The sequence below is a fragment of the Musa acuminata genome, chromosome BXJ2-10 (genome assembly GCF_036884655.1).
Source record: "Musa acuminata AAA Group cultivar baxijiao chromosome BXJ2-10, Cavendish_Baxijiao_AAA, whole genome shotgun sequence".
In the NCBI taxonomy this organism is placed as follows: domain Eukaryota; kingdom Viridiplantae; phylum Streptophyta; class Magnoliopsida; order Zingiberales; family Musaceae; genus Musa; species Musa acuminata.
The window spans coordinates 29811085-29827500 of record NC_088347.1 but is presented as its reverse complement, the minus strand read 5'-3'; the positions used below and the strand labels follow the sequence as shown (position 1 = coordinate 29827500).

Genomic DNA, 16416 nt, shown 5'->3' with positions numbered 1-16416 from the left:
TAATTAATATCATCACTTACAAGTTTGTAGTCTTTTATATTTAGAGTAGGTGGTACATTATTGAATGCAAGTCTTTAGAAACCTGGCGAGGCCCATCAAATCATGAAAGTTCAAATTTTAGAACTGACAAAATTGCCAAAATGTAGTACGGTCGAAGAAATTATCATTGCTCATCTGCAGGCAACAACTCCTTGCACAAATAAGAACTCAGCAAAGATACCAATTATAAGCTGAGCTGCACTGACTGAGCTACCAGTTTCCTTATCCTTGCTTAAGCTAAGTCTATATAAAACTCCTAGTTATCCACTAATTCAAATTATAAACTGGTTTCACAAGAAAGCAAAAAACAACAGATAAGCGATATATAAACTTCTTGATATAAACAAGGGGTTAAATCACCACTTGGAAAAGGAAATTACCTTGCTACAGAATGGACAGTTTTGACTTCTCTCCATCCATTCATATATACAGCCGAGGTGGTACTGATGAGCGCACTGCATATCAACCCTTGGATTTTCATGTGTGTACTCTGCAAACAAACACAAGGTATAAGTGACAAGGTTAATCATATCACTGTTGCCAGATCTCAGAATAACTTTTCGAATATATTTAGATTGTTCTCTAGGATGCCAAACAAAAGTTATGAACTACTGTCTGCAGAGTGCTACAACCAGTTTCTTTGCATCGTAACCATCTCATGATATATGCATTCCTTACAAAATAGTCGTTATTCACAGTATCAACAAGTTCATTTAATTCAAAATTTTGGTGACGGAGCAATTATATACAAGGAGAATATAACTTAGATATATAAAAGGTAAAAGAATCCATATATAAATATATATATATATATAAATATATATATATATATATATGTATAGAAAAACAGAATGTCATAAAAAATCTCACCAGATCTAGATATCACTCAACTTTTGAGAATTAGATTGAATAAGAATGACAGATTATGATATGTTATGCTTCCAAAGACGTCTCCACTGTGGCTGTGGTATTGCAAATCCAAATTTGTCTATTAAAAGGTGATCTAACTGTATTAGTTTTTACATTTGATTTCTTCTGCAATACTAATGCATGAGATCTTCCTATGACTGCTAGGTTATATGCAGCAGTAATATATACGATCTCACCAATGAGAACTAGGAGATCTCAAAGTTGGAGCCAGTCTAAACCAAGACAGCATGAATATGTGCCTATGTATCTAATCATGTACATCCAACGTACCCTCAAGGCATATTGGACACACATCTTCATCCTCAGATAGTGAACTTCCCACTGTCATTTGTGCTGATTGCAGCTTCAGTGAACTCTCAGAAAAACATGCCTTGGATCCATCAATATTCTCCTTTCTGTCTGTTGATTCTGCGTCTGTAACATTTTCAGATCTGAGTGGTTCAGATTTTTTATGAAGATGTGTTGGAACCTCGGCACACCCTAACACAAGTCCATTATTCTGGCACTGCGACTGAGTGAGTCTGGGATCATCGTATGACAACGGCCTTGGAAAAGAAAAGTCTGTATCAACTCCTACCGGAGACGTAGGAGTTGGAGGAACTGCCCCCTGCACATCTGAAGGAGCAACTCGTTCTCGCCTCTGAAACAATGAATCAAACTGCAGGATATATATGGTCAGTTATTGATTAATATATTAACAAACTAATCATCAATATATACCATATCAAAGAAAGAGCTAGTGGAAAAAATTTGTCTTGAGTAACTTAAGCCAGTCAATGTGCTCAACATATATAATCAGTTGAGCACCTTGTAAAAAAAAAGATGCAGAACTACCACACTATTGACAGAAGCGAATTTGCTATGAGATCCTAATCTGATTAGGTTGAAACTTACATGTATATATAAAACATTCATTTATAAGAAGAGAAAATGGCTATATTAGGCTCAAGGCCTTAAAAGAACTGGTGTTAGTGTCAGATTCACACACATCAGTGAAATGTCACCAGGAACAGTAATAGGAAAAACATACACAAAGGTACCTTGTTCCTTTGGCATAAGAACAGTCTTTCGCATGTAACAGGTCTTCTAGAGTTTGCAATCAAAATCTCATCAAACAATACAAATCAAGTTTCAATTACTTTAAGCAAAAATCAACCAAAGAACTTTATGGATCTATCGATGTTGTCATTTTTAGCATTTAGTTAAACAAACATCTTGACTGGATGGATGTATCTGAGAAACCAAGGTCACACTGGAGAAGTCAATATGAGAAACAAGCATAGTAGGCCATCAAAGGCAGATTATCAAGAGAATACAAACAGAAGAAATTTTAGCCATGTGTCTCTTAGATTTTTACTGATACCAATTGTACCCCAGATACCTACATAAATCACTTCTTTAGCTACTTGCAGTCAATTGCTTCCCAGTCTTTAGCATGATTGGACCAATGGAAAGATGAAAACAAATACTAGTACTCTTCTAAGTTCTCGAACTTGTACTACATCAGAGAAATGCCATCTTCTGCAAGATCTTCACCCAGTTGCAGCTCATTCATGGAAGATTATTCATAAAAACAACCAGTAATCATTCATGAGGCACAGATGTGAGCTAGTAGGGAATTCAAGACTTGATGATTGTGTTCCTATTACCAAAATTAATAATCAGAATTGAACCAAAGATAAACAGAATTATTAAGGAATTAAAAAAAAATGATACCACATCTTCAAATAGCTGAGTCAAGTTATCCCCATCCAAACGGCAACAGACACAGCCCATGTCTCCACTATCCTTCCTTGTTCAGTGTTACACTACAGCAAAATTCTGCACAAAAGTATGACGATTATTGGAATCTAACAGATTAAGACGGTTCCTTATTTCCTGTTTCAACAATAAGACAAACCCAAATCTTGGAAAAACAGAGTAACTCTGCTCACATAAAACAAAAGTTCTTTTGGCCAAAAACAAACCGTTCCAAAAAGCAAAACATCAATGAGAGTAATGGAACCTTTAATGAAGACATCCGAGAGACGGACTTCTATTTACCATCGTTAAAATAAATGCATCCAAGTCTGGAACAAGAATATAGATCTAAGGGAAGAAGGTGAAAGTTTCCGACTCCGATTCGGAAAGAAATCTTTGATTCGCCAATCAATCCAAACAGAGAAGGGAGCTTTCTTCCTTGCAAAGCAAACCTGTAAGTTCCAATCGCGAGAGAAAGAAAGAAAGAAACTCTAAGAACTGGAAATCCCTAAGAAATCAGCCACCGCATCAATCAAGAAACCCAGTCGAAAAGCGAAAGCAGACCACAAGACGAACATCTTCCGGGGATTCAGAGTGGAAACGGGGGCAAGCAATGAAAAAAAAAAAAGGTGCTCTTCAAAAACAGAGAAGGAAAGAAGAAGCGAGGGGCGTGGAATCGATGCGTGCCCAAAGAGCGAGACAGAGAGTGTGAGTGTGTTCGCGCGCGCGTCCACTTGCTCGAGAGTATTCCCTCCTACTCTTCCTCGGGCAGCATGAAACTTCTACGTGTTAAACTATGCAAACGTGTAGCGACATGATTAACCTTTGACTTCTCAGGTATATATATATATATATATATATATATATTGTATTCACCAAATTAATGTGTCCTCTTATTAATTCCTGTAGTCGTGAATAGGTAGGCAAAAAATATAAGATTGATGAGCACTTCCATGATTAGGGCATTTGTGCCAAAGAGAATTCTCGGGCCAAATATTTTCTTTTATGGTTATTTATGTACGTTTTTTACCTGAACGTTGACTACCGCATGCGGGAAAGCTAGTCGACCCTAAGTTGACTTGGACAGGCATGAAGGGGAGACCGGTCTTGCGAGGGCCACATGCACTCTCCATTCTTGACGTGATCTGCCATCAGTTGGAGACTCTAAGGATTAGCCATCACAGACTCTGGAGGCAATCCAACAACATATTTGGGCATTGGGTTCAATTAATTGGCTGCCTTAAGGCCGTGGCTTTTGCTGCTTTGCTTGTTCTCTTTCTTTTGGATGACATGCTGATTCCTGCAGAATATTAAGCCTTGACCGCACAACAGACAGACAAGTGTTAGTGGTCGCAGTACGCTGATGGGGAACTCTTTTGCATAAACAGTAAGAATAATAGGGAATTCGATCTTACTTTATAGTCATTGCCTTCAGCGAGTGGCAAGTTGGATTCGTCATCTTAAACTATCACCACTATCACCAACTTGCACCATTTGCTGCTTCGTACTCCCAAAACTCATCCACATCTTGGCCTGCCAAAATCAACAAAGCAGACTTATGTTAGTTCAGAGAGAATGATGATTATTTAGTGCATGAGGTTCCTGTCAACAGAGTACGGGAGGATGTGAGCACAAAGGTTTTATGGCCTAAAGGAGCTTTGTCCTCCTATCTTAATTAAATAAACTATTTTATAACATTTTTTGACCGTTCTACAAATTCTTTTTATACTTTTTCTATTTACAAATTCTGTAACTTCTATTCACAATATGATAAATTGATAAGTTAAGTTATTAAATATTTATGGTTTCACATTTTGCCTTCAACAACACTAAGTTGTTAATTGATTCAAAAACTGCTAGATCCAGTAACCTTTAATTACCTTCACTTTCTTGCAAAAGTGGTATCTGGTGATTAGCAAGCAAGATGAAGAACATCCTTTCCCCCCTCCCCCCCGCCCCCCCTTTTTTTTTTCAGATTAAAGAGAGCACTCAGTTTCCAAAGGACAATGATGTGATGTCAGTATATGATTCATAGATTCCAAGCATTACAAAATTTCAAGCATTTCAGGATGATCGATTACATGTTTCGACTGGTTTATGTTTCTCATTAGCTGTTTCTTCCCGCTGATGTCCTTTTATGACCCTTAAAATCTTGATTTCTAGCAACATGCATGTACATCACATAATCACATGATGCAAGAAGTTTCAGGATCGGCTATAGAACATAAGCATCATCAGAGAATTGTAATATGTAGATTCACCTTGTAGCCTCGAACTAATAAGATCATGTGTACAACAGAACCTATAGGTAACTTCCATCGTGAATCTTCGTGGGGATGTACTCTGATAAGAACGACAGCGAGTTGACAGATAATGATTCGATCTCAAATTTTACTCCAGTTTGTAGCATGACTTCCAGCTCCATCCTGCCACCACAAATTTATTTTAGATGAGTTTGTATCAGGATGAAAACTGCAAATTCGGCGATCAATTCTCTAAATGTAATCTAAATATTAACACAAGAGCAAGACAGGTTTCAGTGCAGGTGGACAACGATGGCCAGACATTTGCCAATAGTATGCTGGTTCAGCAGTTATGAAATCTGCATGTGATTGATAATCTGATCTTTTGAATGGAAAAAAATCAATTTGGTCTAATAACAGGTAATAAGAACCACCAAAATCATAGAAATGTGACTTAAAAGGATGACAATAATAAACCTCCATTTTGGTGCTTCCTTTTGCAAATAGCATCTCAGCAGCATTGCTTCAGCTTTCTTCTTATCTGCAACTCACAGTTTGGACCTTTTACAGGTATCTACATTAAAGTAAACAAATGAAAGAGCAAGAGAGTATATTCAGAATGACCATCAGATGTCAGCTCGAGAAGACAGCGATCTGGAAGATGGTACTTCTGCAAATCTGAATGGAAGACTCCGAGCCAACTTATCTCAGGTACACGCAACAAATTGGCATCATACGCCATTTGCTTTAAGAAACAAAAGAATGATCATAAGCATTTAGATCAAGTGAAAGTATCAGTTAAGACTGTGTAGACTAGGAGCACTACGATAAGCTACATTTTCTCCATGTGAGTGCAAAATGCAAAAATCAACAAAATTTTCCATTTCCCATTGTATTATGAAATACAATTTTCAATCGAAAGGATATGTTTGGTTCCGTTTACATCCCTAATAATAAAAGTAACATACTTGCTCTAACCTTTACATACATAAAACAATGAATGTGGTCATACCATGGAACCAAACCTATAGACCATCAGGATGTCAAAGCCATAAGGATCACAATCTACCAAGCAATACACTGGCAAATGCAGATGTTGTACAAGAAGGCACAAGAACCTGTGGCAAACATATAGTGGGTCAAAGAGCAGGTATTTGCATGCCAATGGCTTCTAAAGAAGGTATGCAAGTACAATCTAAAGCAGAAAACTCTGTGCATGCCTTCTTGTAGGGACATCCGGATAGCCTCTTCCCTGATCGAAGTTAAAAACATGAATCACTAATAATACATTGAGACATATAGTAAGGCTAAAACCAAGTACTGCTCACTGTAATGACAATGCAATGATTCCTCTCACAAAATCTATCATTTGCTAACCGCTGAAACACTGAAATAGGTAAAACAAAATAGCAAATGAGAACAGCTTGTTAAGATGAAAAGAAAAATAGTTGTCAGGGAAAGTCTTGCCTGATTCCTTCTCTACAACAATAATAAATCTGGCAACACTGACAATATCTAAAAAGATAAAAAGAAACATTTAAACCCATGCTCTACGAGCACCAATTAAAAAAACTTACTGGATGAATCCAGAAGATGATTAGGCTCCAGATATGACAAGAAGGTTTATCAGCTGATTAGTAAAAGAAACAACACTAAAAATAAATAAATATTTTAACATTACAAACATTGTCCAACATTTCAATAATCATCTGGAAGCTTTTTTTCCTAAAAATATAATCCTGAAAACCATAATTGAACAGACAACATTTAGAATGACCACCAACACAAATAAAAACAAACAATCAGCATTTTTTATGACGGCTTAATCTGTGTAAAATTAGCAAAAATGGTAGTGGGGAATATGCTACAGCTTAAATGAGAAAATTTAAACAAAACTGGTTGCCTTTTTTTGCTATCATTTTGCTTGCAATTCACCCTATTTTGAACCTCCGGACCAGGCTCATAGGCCTGTTTGTTCATACTTCCCAAAGCACACACCGTAGCCAATAAAATGTGACAAACCAAACAAGTAGAAGTGAAAATGAAAACTGCATTCCAGTATGCCTCAACAACACCTCAAACTGTATCGAGAAATCTCAAGTTATTCATATGGGGTCTATCATTAACATAATAGAGGACAAAAAAACATTTCAAGAGACTCCAGATTAGCTGATCAGTATCTAATCCTTACGAAAACATTAAAACACAGGTCAAGTTCATATGAATTAGAGAAATCAAATTGTTCAACCATCAATCTGATGACTTCCATTTACCTTCTACTTCTTCAAGACACACAGGAATAGGATAGACCTGCAACAAAGCCCAATTCTAATAAATTCATCAAGGGAGTAAACTTCATATTTGGATATGGAATAGAACTTACAGTGCTGGGGCTATTTATGCAATAAATCTTCCTACCAGCTTCTAGAAATCTCAACCAACCCATCACCAATCTGAGAAGAACAAAGTGATTCTCAAAAAGAGCAGGCATGTTTGTTTTTTAAACCAAAAATAGGCTTAAGGTAAAGTAAGCTTTAACACAAACTTATATTTCACTAGAATGATAAGCGTAAATGGGCAACAGGATAAGATCAAGAACTTCATTTACAGTGATAGAAAACTAAGCAGGATGGTAACATATGAATGTTTGTGAGATTGATCATAGCTCTCTGAACTAAGTGTAACAGAACTTGCAGACATCAAAACTATAGGGTAATACAAAGAAAGAATCAACATGACAGTGACCAGTCCAAGTATCAGGATCTACCCTCTCCCTACAGGCACCTGCAAGAATAACAAGCATCAATTTAATTTGGAGCAATGCAGCAAACTGTAGAAGCAATCTAAAGATTATGAATGATGATTTTATGCTTCTATCGCAGAGTCTTCAGCTAAACAAAAAAGTTAAATTCACATGCAACTGATTTTGTCTTTATGTCCAGAAATACAATCGTCATATGAAGCAATTTCTTTCTTCAGTTTCTTTAGTTTTTTAATGTAGCAATAAGTTAAATTTGCACACTGCAAAAGCAACTGAGTCAAAGGTAGCAGTCAATGAATTAGATAATCCCCACAAGTAGCTATTGTGAGTTGATAGCTGCTAAAAAGCAGGTGCTACGATTGAAAGGTTGGCTGATTTCTTAGAAAAATCATTAAATACTGCCACACTTCTCATTTAAAAGCCTAATTGAATCATTCTAATTTTCTGTTTAATGTGAAATATATTCTTAAAGAGGGCAAGCAAAACACACATATGGAACGAAGAACAATGGACTAAAAGAAGTAGAATATGTGCAGCTAGTGTAGCTGGCGGTACTGGTCCAACAGCAGCACAGAAAACTAACAGAAGAAATAGAAGGCTAAAATGAAGGCACAAAATTGCATCAGGAAATGAATCAAATCAACAGAAGCTAACCAGCAAGAAGCAAAAAGCAATGGCAAAAGAGTAAATTATCCTAAACCTTAAAAATAAGTTCATAGAGTATCATACCACATTGAGATGCTGACGGCTGCACTTTAAGAGAATGCAAATGTTGTTGATTGCCCGATCAACAACTGCTTGCTCTGCAATATAACAATATTTAAATGCAAAAGTATGCGTTTTGTGTAGCAGGTGCTCACCAACTTATTATGCATATATAAACCAATATTTGATTCCTCATATAAAATCTGGAAAGCAAAAAAAAAAAAAAACACTGTATACCTTGTTGAGGATATCAACATTCAGCTCACAACCAAAATCAATCTACTTCCATGAGGACAGCATGATCACAAGAGAAAAAGGGTTTTAACTAATCAAGCAGCAGAATATGTTCATGTTTTGAGCTTACAGGGTAAATGAGTGGCCCTGATCTTTCAACAAATAATGTTGATGGGAGACATGATAAATATGAACTAGTATTATAAAGTTGGCACTTTGCTGTGACATGGAAGTAGACATTGCATTGTCATTTCAGAAAATGTGGGAATAATTGAAGAAAATTTTGGATCAGCAAATTCAAGAATTTTCTTAGCATCCAATATGGGTCACACCACCTTCAATGTGAAAATATTTTAAAAATCATGATGTAAAATCAAGCCTATGTTTACAAGTTGTCATACTTTATGTTCACAACTCTGTATAGCTGTAGTAGATATGAGAATTCCTTTCTGTAGCAGATATGAGAATTCCTTTAAGATTTTTCCAATTGATTCTTCAACACACCAAAGATATTCCCTGTGCCTTTAACCAAATAAATCATGTAAGTCTAAGCTATGAATATGCCCATCTATTAAAGTCGATGATATGCATGCCACCATCAATCAATTATTAAATTCGTTTCACAAAGTTCATCATGTTGAAGTACTTGTGTTACGTTAACCAATGTTGAGGTCTACTGATCAAGCACTTTCATGGATCACATTTTAAGTGGAAAACCAGATGTGTCGAACACAACATAATTATGCAACAATTGGTAGAGTCATTCGAAAAATTGTAGTAATGCTAGAACAGAGTACTTTAAGTTATATGTAATACAAGACAAGTAATAACAGTATTGTATGCAACTCGCTGTTGCTACCGAAGTAGCAGTTTCCTAAGTTCAAATGTCTGATAAATGAAGTTGCCCTGAAGATGTGATCTGTAGTCTTCTCCATTAATGCAATAAAATAAACGGATGTTTCTGAATAAAAAAAGCTGTTAAAATGAAATGAATAATTAAACATTGTATCTATTTTTAAGTCTGATATCTTTTGTAAGGAAGTTAAGAGGAAAATTCTACCCAAGAAAAGAGCGGGGTGCATGTAGTAGATGTCTCTCTTCGATCCATGTTTGTTTTCTTGTAAAAGTTGCTGTATTATTAGCAGCACCCTAAACAAGACAACTAAACAAAAGGGAACCAGAGAATCAATTAATATAATACAGTATGTTTGACTTTGCTAAGATTATAAATAAAGAAAGAAAGAAGAAGAATTAAAAGAACATAAAACGTGCAGAATTTTGTACACCTACGTGAGATGACAAAAACCAATTGCAGTGGAAGGAATAGACATGAAAGATACTTTACGCAATCTGTATGCATGACTTTCCCTCTCGACCGAGATTATTTCCTTGCCATTTGGTAAGTTGTCACCGCAAGTGCTGCAGTGCGAAAAAGTGTTGAAAGCATTATGCAGAAAGAGCAAGAGGGAGGAACAGAAGGTATGGAAATCAAATAATGGTTTGATAGAGAAAAACACAGGCTTACATTTTGCCACTGTTTCAAACGAATGAAAGTGACTGGAGGAAACAATGAGTAAATAAATTAATGTGATGTGCTATGACAATTAGGTGTACCACATCTGAACTGTTTATCAATTAATTCCGAGTCTTCATACAACTATTAATACGACAAGTTACCCTTTCTTGAATTGAGAATATCTCCATAAATCAACAAAAGATATTGTGAAATTACTAGTTCTTAATCTTCGGTTCTGCCCCAAGAACAAGCCGGTTTGTCCCTGAAAAAGAATAGATTCCTAGACTACCCTAAAACAATCGCACCACCAGATAACTCTAGGTCATTATTTAGTTATAATCTACACCAAAATTGTAATATGCGCAAAACCATAACAGCGAAGAACACCCACAAACTAGTTAAACTGAAATCTCGATAAAACCCATCGGAAATCGGGCAAGAATATGAAGCTATAACTTCAGGATGGACCGCAATAGGAGGTCGAATACAAACGATCCGCAGGGATGAGAGGATGACCAGTTTCCAGAAGGATCGTGGCAGTAGTTCCTGTACCGATCGAGGGCAACCGAAGGAGGTCGATCGTTGCTGAGATCCTCAACGAGAGACCGGACGAAACCTGCGGGGAGAGAGAGGCATCAGAAGCCGATCTAAAGTAGAACGAGGCAGAGAAGAGGAAGGATCACTCTCGCGATCGATCGACCTTTGATTCTTTGGAGTAGATCGGATGGGCTCGAACTCGAAACTCTGCCTCCCGCCATTCTCGTCGTTGCTTGCGCGAAAGAAGGTACAAATGCTGCCGATAAATAGATCGGACGTGCTTGGGCGTCGATATCAATCCAACGGCGCACGTTCATCTTACTTCCCCGGCCTGGAGAAATCTGGACCGTAGAATTTCCAATGAAAACCTTTTTGGGCCAACAAGATGGGCTGTGTCCTATGTTAGTTGGGTCCCAACAAAAGGCCGATCAACAATTTGATTAAAGATTAATAAGTGGAACGGTATTTATCTTTAAATTACAGCATCTCTATTATCCTACAGAAAATAAACATATAAAATAAGACAATGTATCAAAGTGGTATTAGGTAGCTGGTAAAGACATTGGTAGCTTACCGTATGCATAGATAGACCTACAAAGATGGATTTCTAGTTTTCTAAATATATGAATTTTGGAAGATTTAGAATTATTAAAAAGAACTAATGCCAATACATCTTTTTCGGTCAAAGGATCCTTTTGGCGAGATGAAAAGTGAATCAGATCCAATTATTATGCTGATCCCAATTGGATCAGATCAATCAATCATTGAAGAGCACATATACTCTATTGACTTTTCAGCTGTGCATGATTGTTCGAGGAGTGAAGTGGCAGCTTCTGCGGACATTTGTCCACCGAGCAGCTCCCGGTAGTGAAGCTATAGCTTTTAGCTGCTTCTCCCGTCTTCCTAAGCAAGGAGGAAGGCTGCACCAACCATTTACTACGATCATTGAGTATTGAACAAGCAGAGCAAGGCTCATCGAGCAGTTATTTACTAGATAAAACCTTCACCATTGCCAAGCATGTCTGCTTGTGGGAGAGGCACTGACCGGCTAATAGATTCCAGACACAGTTGCCATAAGAAATTGATGATGAACTCCCTTTAGGCAACAGTGACACATGCGCTAAGAAGGCGAGTAATCTGGCGCAGCAGATCTGCTGTTTCGACACGAACAACGCCATGGCGACCAAGTGCAGACGTTCGCAGCTTTCCCCTTCTTCTTTTGCCTCTTCGATGAAGAAGGCGAGAGGACGGAGACCCGGGGTCAGAGTCAAACCACCAGGACCCATAGGTACGGTGCCCCCGCGGGCGCAGCGAGAGCGAGAGCGAGAGGTGGATCCGCCGACGTGGCGTGGCCACGTCGTCGGGTCGGAAGGGGCCACGGCGTGCCCGGGTGCGCAAGACCGACCGTCGCAGCCTCGCGCGCCAAGACGAACGCGTGCCGTCGTCGCGCTCCACGTGGCGCCCACGCTCAGCAGCAGCGGCTGCTGAACATGCGCCGCTTAAATGACTAAACTGCCCCTCCATTGGGTGATCTGCTGCCCCCTCAGGGTCTCTCCGTCCCAATTCGTCGCTGTCATCCTCTGTAAATCCAATTCTTCGCTGTCGTCCTCCTCAAATTCGTATGTATCCAAGCTTGGATTTTTCTGGAGACGATAGTAATGGATGAAAAGCTATTGCGACTTGGTGGTAGGCGCTGTGAGGAAATTGATTTGTCTTCTCCGATCGAGTCCCATCAACTCCAAATCAGGGGTATATTGGTCATGCAAGTTGTATCGCCTCGAGGTTGACGCAATCGACTTGGTACATATGAATCCCATGCTTGCTTACTGCGTCCGTCGCCTGCCTTCGTTCTACGGCTCGTACATTGCCCATCCCTTCCCTTCTCTCCAGAGTTGCGCTCCCCGATGGCCTCCAAGGGCGAGAACAAGGGTGGTTCTTCCACGGCGGAGGAGGGGGAGGAGGTGGAGAGGTGCCCCGTGGAGGAGGTGGCGCTGGTGGTGCCGGAGACCGACGACCCATCGCTCCCGGTGATGACGTTCCGGGCCTGGTTCCTCGGCCTCACCTCCTGCTCCCTCCTCATCTTCCTGAACACCTTCTTCACATACCGCACGCAGCCGCTCACCATCTCCGCCATCCTCATGCAGATCGCGGTTCTGCCCGCCGGCCGTTTCATGGCCTCCGTGTTGCCCGACAGGGAGGTCAAGGTGTTCCGGAACTGGGGGTTCCACCTCAACCCCGGGCCCTTCAACATCAAAGAGCACGTCATCATCACCATCTTCGCCAACTGCGGCGTGTCCATCGGCGGAGGGGATGCCTACTCCATCGGCGCCATCACGGTGATGAAGGCCTACTACAAGCAGAGTTTGAGCTTCCTCTGTGCGCTCATTATTGTGCTCACCACGCAGGTAAGGAAGAATGGCACGCTCGTCCTCCTTGTCTCACTCTTTCACCTTCGCATGTAGATTTCCCCATTTAATTTCCATATCAGACTTCATGATTTCCACTGTGCTTGTGTTTTTCATCTTCTGTTTCAATTTAATCGGAAATAAATGGAACATATAGGCACTTGCAAATTCTGCCTCTTGCTTCTTTCTTCTTTCTGTGAATTCGACCCCTTCTTTTCTGCAACATATCGTATTATGATCCCCATATTTGTATCTTCTAATACACTGCAGCTTTCTTGCAAGCTTGTCCTGTGCTTCTCTCACCTCTAAGCTTCTTTTATTTCTCACTTATCCGAGGACTGTATCGAAGTCTTCTCTTCTCTCTTAAATGCTTGCTTTTGGTTGGAAAATCAAAAGATGCCTCCTGCATGATGAGAGCCATAAATTTTCTTGGTCCCTCTTTGTGTACCTTTGTTTTCTAGTGTTTGTTGGAGCGCTGAGCTTTTACTTGAAGAATCTTTCTCAGACTGTAATTTTCTTCATCCGTAGCCGTATAATGTGCAGATGTGAGGTCTGATGGATTACTGTCCAATACTTCAAAATGATCTATTTAAGAAGAAAAGAAAAATTTTGCAGTGAAATAGCAAGAGAACTCAGTCATTTATTCTGTTTTCTCATTTAGATTTTTGTCGGTACTTGAAACCAAATCTATGTGGTTCTTACTTCATCAGATACTGGGTTATGGATGGGCTGGGATGATGAGAAGGTATTTGGTGGATCCCGCTGAGATGTGGTGGCCTTCCAATCTTGCTCAGGTCTCCCTCTTCAGGTCAGATTCCTATCAATCTAATCCTTTCTTCCAGCTCACTATGCTTTGTCCCATGGTTCCATGCTCCTTTTCCCATTGGCGAAAAGGAGGAGAATAGAACTTGTTCATCTGATGGTATCCGAACCATCTCGATCACAATCATCTAATTGGAAGACTTGTTAACTACGTTAATGTAGAGAACCTTGCAACGCACAATTATTCTCATTAACTAATGACAACTGAGGCCATGAAAGCTCACCATTCGAAACTTACTGCAGAGCTTTGCATGAGAAGGACTCGAGATCCAAAGGGCCAAGCAGGATGCAGTTCTTCCTCGTGTTCTTCGTAGCAAGCTTTGCCTACTACACATTGCCGGGCTATCTCCTGCCCATACTGACCTTCTTCTCATGGGTGTGCTGGACATGGCCTCGAAGTATTACTGCGCAGCAGATCGGGTCAGCTTATCATGGACTTGGAGTTGGTGCATTCACGCTTGATTGGGCGGGAATCTCTGCGTACCATGGGAGTCCTCTGGTGACGCCATGGTTCTCCATCCTCAATGTGGCCGTCGGTTTCCTCATGTTCATCTACATCATCGTCCCATTGTGTTACTGGAAGTTCAACACATTTGACGCGCGCAAGTTCCCCATCTTCTCCAATCAGCTATTCACTACGACAGGGCACAAGTACGACACCACCAAGATACTGACGCCAGAGTTTGAGCTCAACGTCGCTGCATACGAGAGTTATGGGAAGCTCTATCTCAGTCCTCTTTTTGCGTTGTCGATAGGGTCAGGGTTCGCAAGGTTCACAGCGACCATCATCCATGTTCTCCTCTTCCATGGAAGGTGCGCTTTGAATCTGTAATTTACTCCCTTGTTCGATTCTTTTACGAGACATGAACTGCTTTGTTTCACTTGCTATCAATCTGTAGTGACATCTGGAGGCAAAGCAAGTCTGCCATGAAGTCTGTGAAGTTGGACATCCATGCCAAACTGATGAGGAGATACAATCAAGTTCCTCAGTGGTGGTTCCTTGTTCTACTGGTAGGAAGCATTGCTTTGTCACTTATGATGTCGTTTATATGGAAAGAGGAGGTGCAGCTGCCTTGGTGGGGTATGATATTTGCTTTTGGCTTGGCTTGGACTGTCACACTTCCCATTGGTGTCATTCAAGCAACCACAAATCAGGTATACAAACCTTCACTAAATTCTGGAACTACGGATATCATATTATAGTGCCAATAACCCAATGCATTGTTTACATAGAGACCGTATGCATATGTGAAAAATACATTTCTCAAGTAGCCGATGAAATCTTTCATATTGCTACATGAATGAATATATGGAAAGCACTCAATTGTAACAAATGCCTTCTTTGTGATGGGTTGCAGCAACCTGGATATGATATCATAGCGCAGTTCATGATTGGATATGTCCTTCCGGGCAAACCTATCGCAAACCTGCTGTTCAAGATATATGGTAGAATCAGCACCATCCATGCCCTTTCCTTCCTTTCAGATTTAAAGCTTGGCCATTACATGAAGATTCCACCTAGGTGCATGTACACAGCTCAGGTGATCCACAAACTGCACTAAAAGAACATTATCAAAGGGATAGCAGTGTCTATATCTGACTTTTTTGGTTTTTCTTTCTGTCAGCTTGTTGGAACTGTTGTTGCTGGAGTCGTGAACCTTGGGGTGGCTTGGTGGATGCTTGAAAGCATTGAGAATATCTGTGATGTTGAATCACTGCACCCTGATAGCCCCTGGACCTGCCCCAAGTATAGAGTTACTTTTGATGCTTCTGTCATATGGGGCCTTATCGGCCCGGGACGCTTATTTGGCCATGGCGGGCTGTATAGGAACCTGGTGTGGTTATTCCTCGTTGGAGCTGTCTTACCTGTTCCGGTGTGGGTATTGAGCAAAATCTTTCCAGAGAAGAAGTGGATCCCTCTCATCAATATACCTGTCATCTCTTATGGCTTTGCTGGAATGCCACCTGCAACCCCAACCAACATAGCTAGCTGGCTCATCACAGGGACCATCTTCAATTACTTTGTTTTCCGGTATCGAAAGGGCTGGTGGCAAAAGTACAACTATGTCTTATCTGCAGCTTTGGATGCAGGGACAGCGTTCATGGGTGTGCTGCTGTTCTTTGCTCTTCAGAATCAGGATCACAATCTGAAGTGGTGGGGCACAGAGCTCGATCACTGCCCTTTGGCATCATGTCCAACCGCACCTGGGATATCGGTTGAAGGATGTCCGGTCTTCTAACTACGAGCTCGAGTATCGGTTCACTCCTGTGAGGGAGTTCACTGTTAGACAAACTCAATCAAGGTCTTTGGATGTGCATTGTCCTTTTAGACTTCTAAAGATGCTTCACAAAGTTTAGCAATGTCAAAAACAAGCTCCAAGAAATGTGAGTTTGAAAGGTATTGAATCAAGCCATATCGAGGTTGTCTTCTGACCTTTCATCAGCTTGTGAGTGACTATACCAGTGTTTGGCATCGCAAATGAA

The 16416-nt window shown here is 40.1% G+C and overlaps 3 protein-coding genes across 12 annotated transcripts in view; 1 reads left to right on the top strand and 2 right to left on the bottom strand.

Moving 5' to 3' along the window:
• Positions 1–3523, bottom strand: part of LOC135585966 (E3 ubiquitin-protein ligase At3g02290-like) — a 4793-nt gene extending 1270 nt beyond the window's left edge. The window contains exons 1-4 of one of the 2 annotated variants that reach the window (XM_065129258.1): positions 3013–3523; positions 2686–2790; positions 1240–1627; positions 420–529 (exon numbers count right to left, since the gene is read on the bottom strand). In XM_065129258.1, coding sequence (XP_064985330.1) covers positions 420–529; positions 1240–1627; positions 2686–2745 — 558 coding nt within the window. In that variant the 5' untranslated portion in view covers positions 2746–2790; positions 3013–3523. The remainder of the gene's footprint in view (positions 1–419; positions 530–1239; positions 1628–2685; positions 2791–3012) is intronic. The other variant, XM_065129259.1, reaches the window with a different exon arrangement.
• Positions 3524–3739: 216 nt separating this feature from the next.
• LOC135625033 (meiotic recombination protein SPO11-1-like) lies at positions 3740–11007 on the bottom strand. 9 transcript variants are annotated; one of them, XM_065129252.1, is made up of 17 exons: positions 10869–10920; positions 10685–10784; positions 9998–10071; positions 9713–9814; positions 8443–8516; positions 7720–7736; positions 7336–7405; positions 7226–7262; positions 6420–6467; positions 6281–6339; positions 6173–6204; positions 5965–6070; positions 5577–5697; positions 5430–5493; positions 4971–5135; positions 4125–4242; positions 3740–4025 (listed from the first exon to the last, which is right to left on the bottom strand). In XM_065129252.1, the coding sequence occupies exons 4-15, from the start codon at positions 9732–9734 to the stop codon at positions 5012–5014; spliced, it is 774 nt and encodes a 257-aa protein (XP_064985324.1). In that variant the 5' UTR covers positions 9735–9814; positions 9998–10071; positions 10685–10784; positions 10869–10920; the 3' UTR covers positions 3740–4025; positions 4125–4242; positions 4971–5011. The 9 variants fall into 9 exon arrangements, with proteins under 9 accessions (XP_064985324.1, XP_064985329.1, XP_064985320.1 ...); XM_065129257.1 differs by lacking the exon at positions 9998–10071 and having other exon boundaries at positions 10869–11007; XM_065129248.1 differs by lacking the exon at positions 10869–10920 and having other exon boundaries at positions 9943–10071.
• Positions 11008–12528: 1521 nt separating this feature from the next.
• LOC135625031 (oligopeptide transporter 3-like) lies at positions 12529–16372 on the top strand. Its single transcript, XM_065129247.1, has 6 exons — positions 12529–13110; positions 13821–13918; positions 14176–14745; positions 14832–15087; positions 15291–15473; positions 15558–16372. The coding sequence occupies exons 1-6, from the start codon at positions 12610–12612 to the stop codon at positions 16170–16172; spliced, it is 2223 nt and encodes a 740-aa protein (XP_064985319.1). The 5' UTR covers positions 12529–12609; the 3' UTR covers positions 16173–16372.
• The last annotated feature ends 44 nt before the right edge of the window (positions 16373–16416 follow it).

Excerpts from the sequence above, each read along its gene's own strand:
- LOC135625033 (XM_065129248.1), bottom strand. The coding sequence starts at position 10,012 with ATGCATACAGATTGCGTAAAGTATCTTTCATGTCTATTCCTTCCACTG. Across the intron at positions 6,340-6,419 it reads TGTTGTAGAGAAGGAATCAG|TGTTTCAGCGGTTAGCAAAT; the intron begins GCAAGACTTTCC and ends TACCTATTTCAG. Across the intron at positions 5,136-5,429 it reads AAGGAAGCACCAAAATGGAG|GATGGAGCTGGAAGTCATGC; the intron begins GTTTATTATTGT and ends TTGTGGTGGCAG.
- LOC135625031 (XM_065129247.1), top strand. The coding sequence starts at position 12,610 with ATGGCCTCCAAGGGCGAGAACAAGGGTGGTTCTTCCACGGCGGAGGAG. Across the intron at positions 15,088-15,290 it reads TTCAAGCAACCACAAATCAG|CAACCTGGATATGATATCAT; the intron begins GTATACAAACCT and ends GATGGGTTGCAG. Across the intron at positions 15,474-15,557 it reads GGTGCATGTACACAGCTCAG|CTTGTTGGAACTGTTGTTGC; the intron begins GTGATCCACAAA and ends TCTTTCTGTCAG.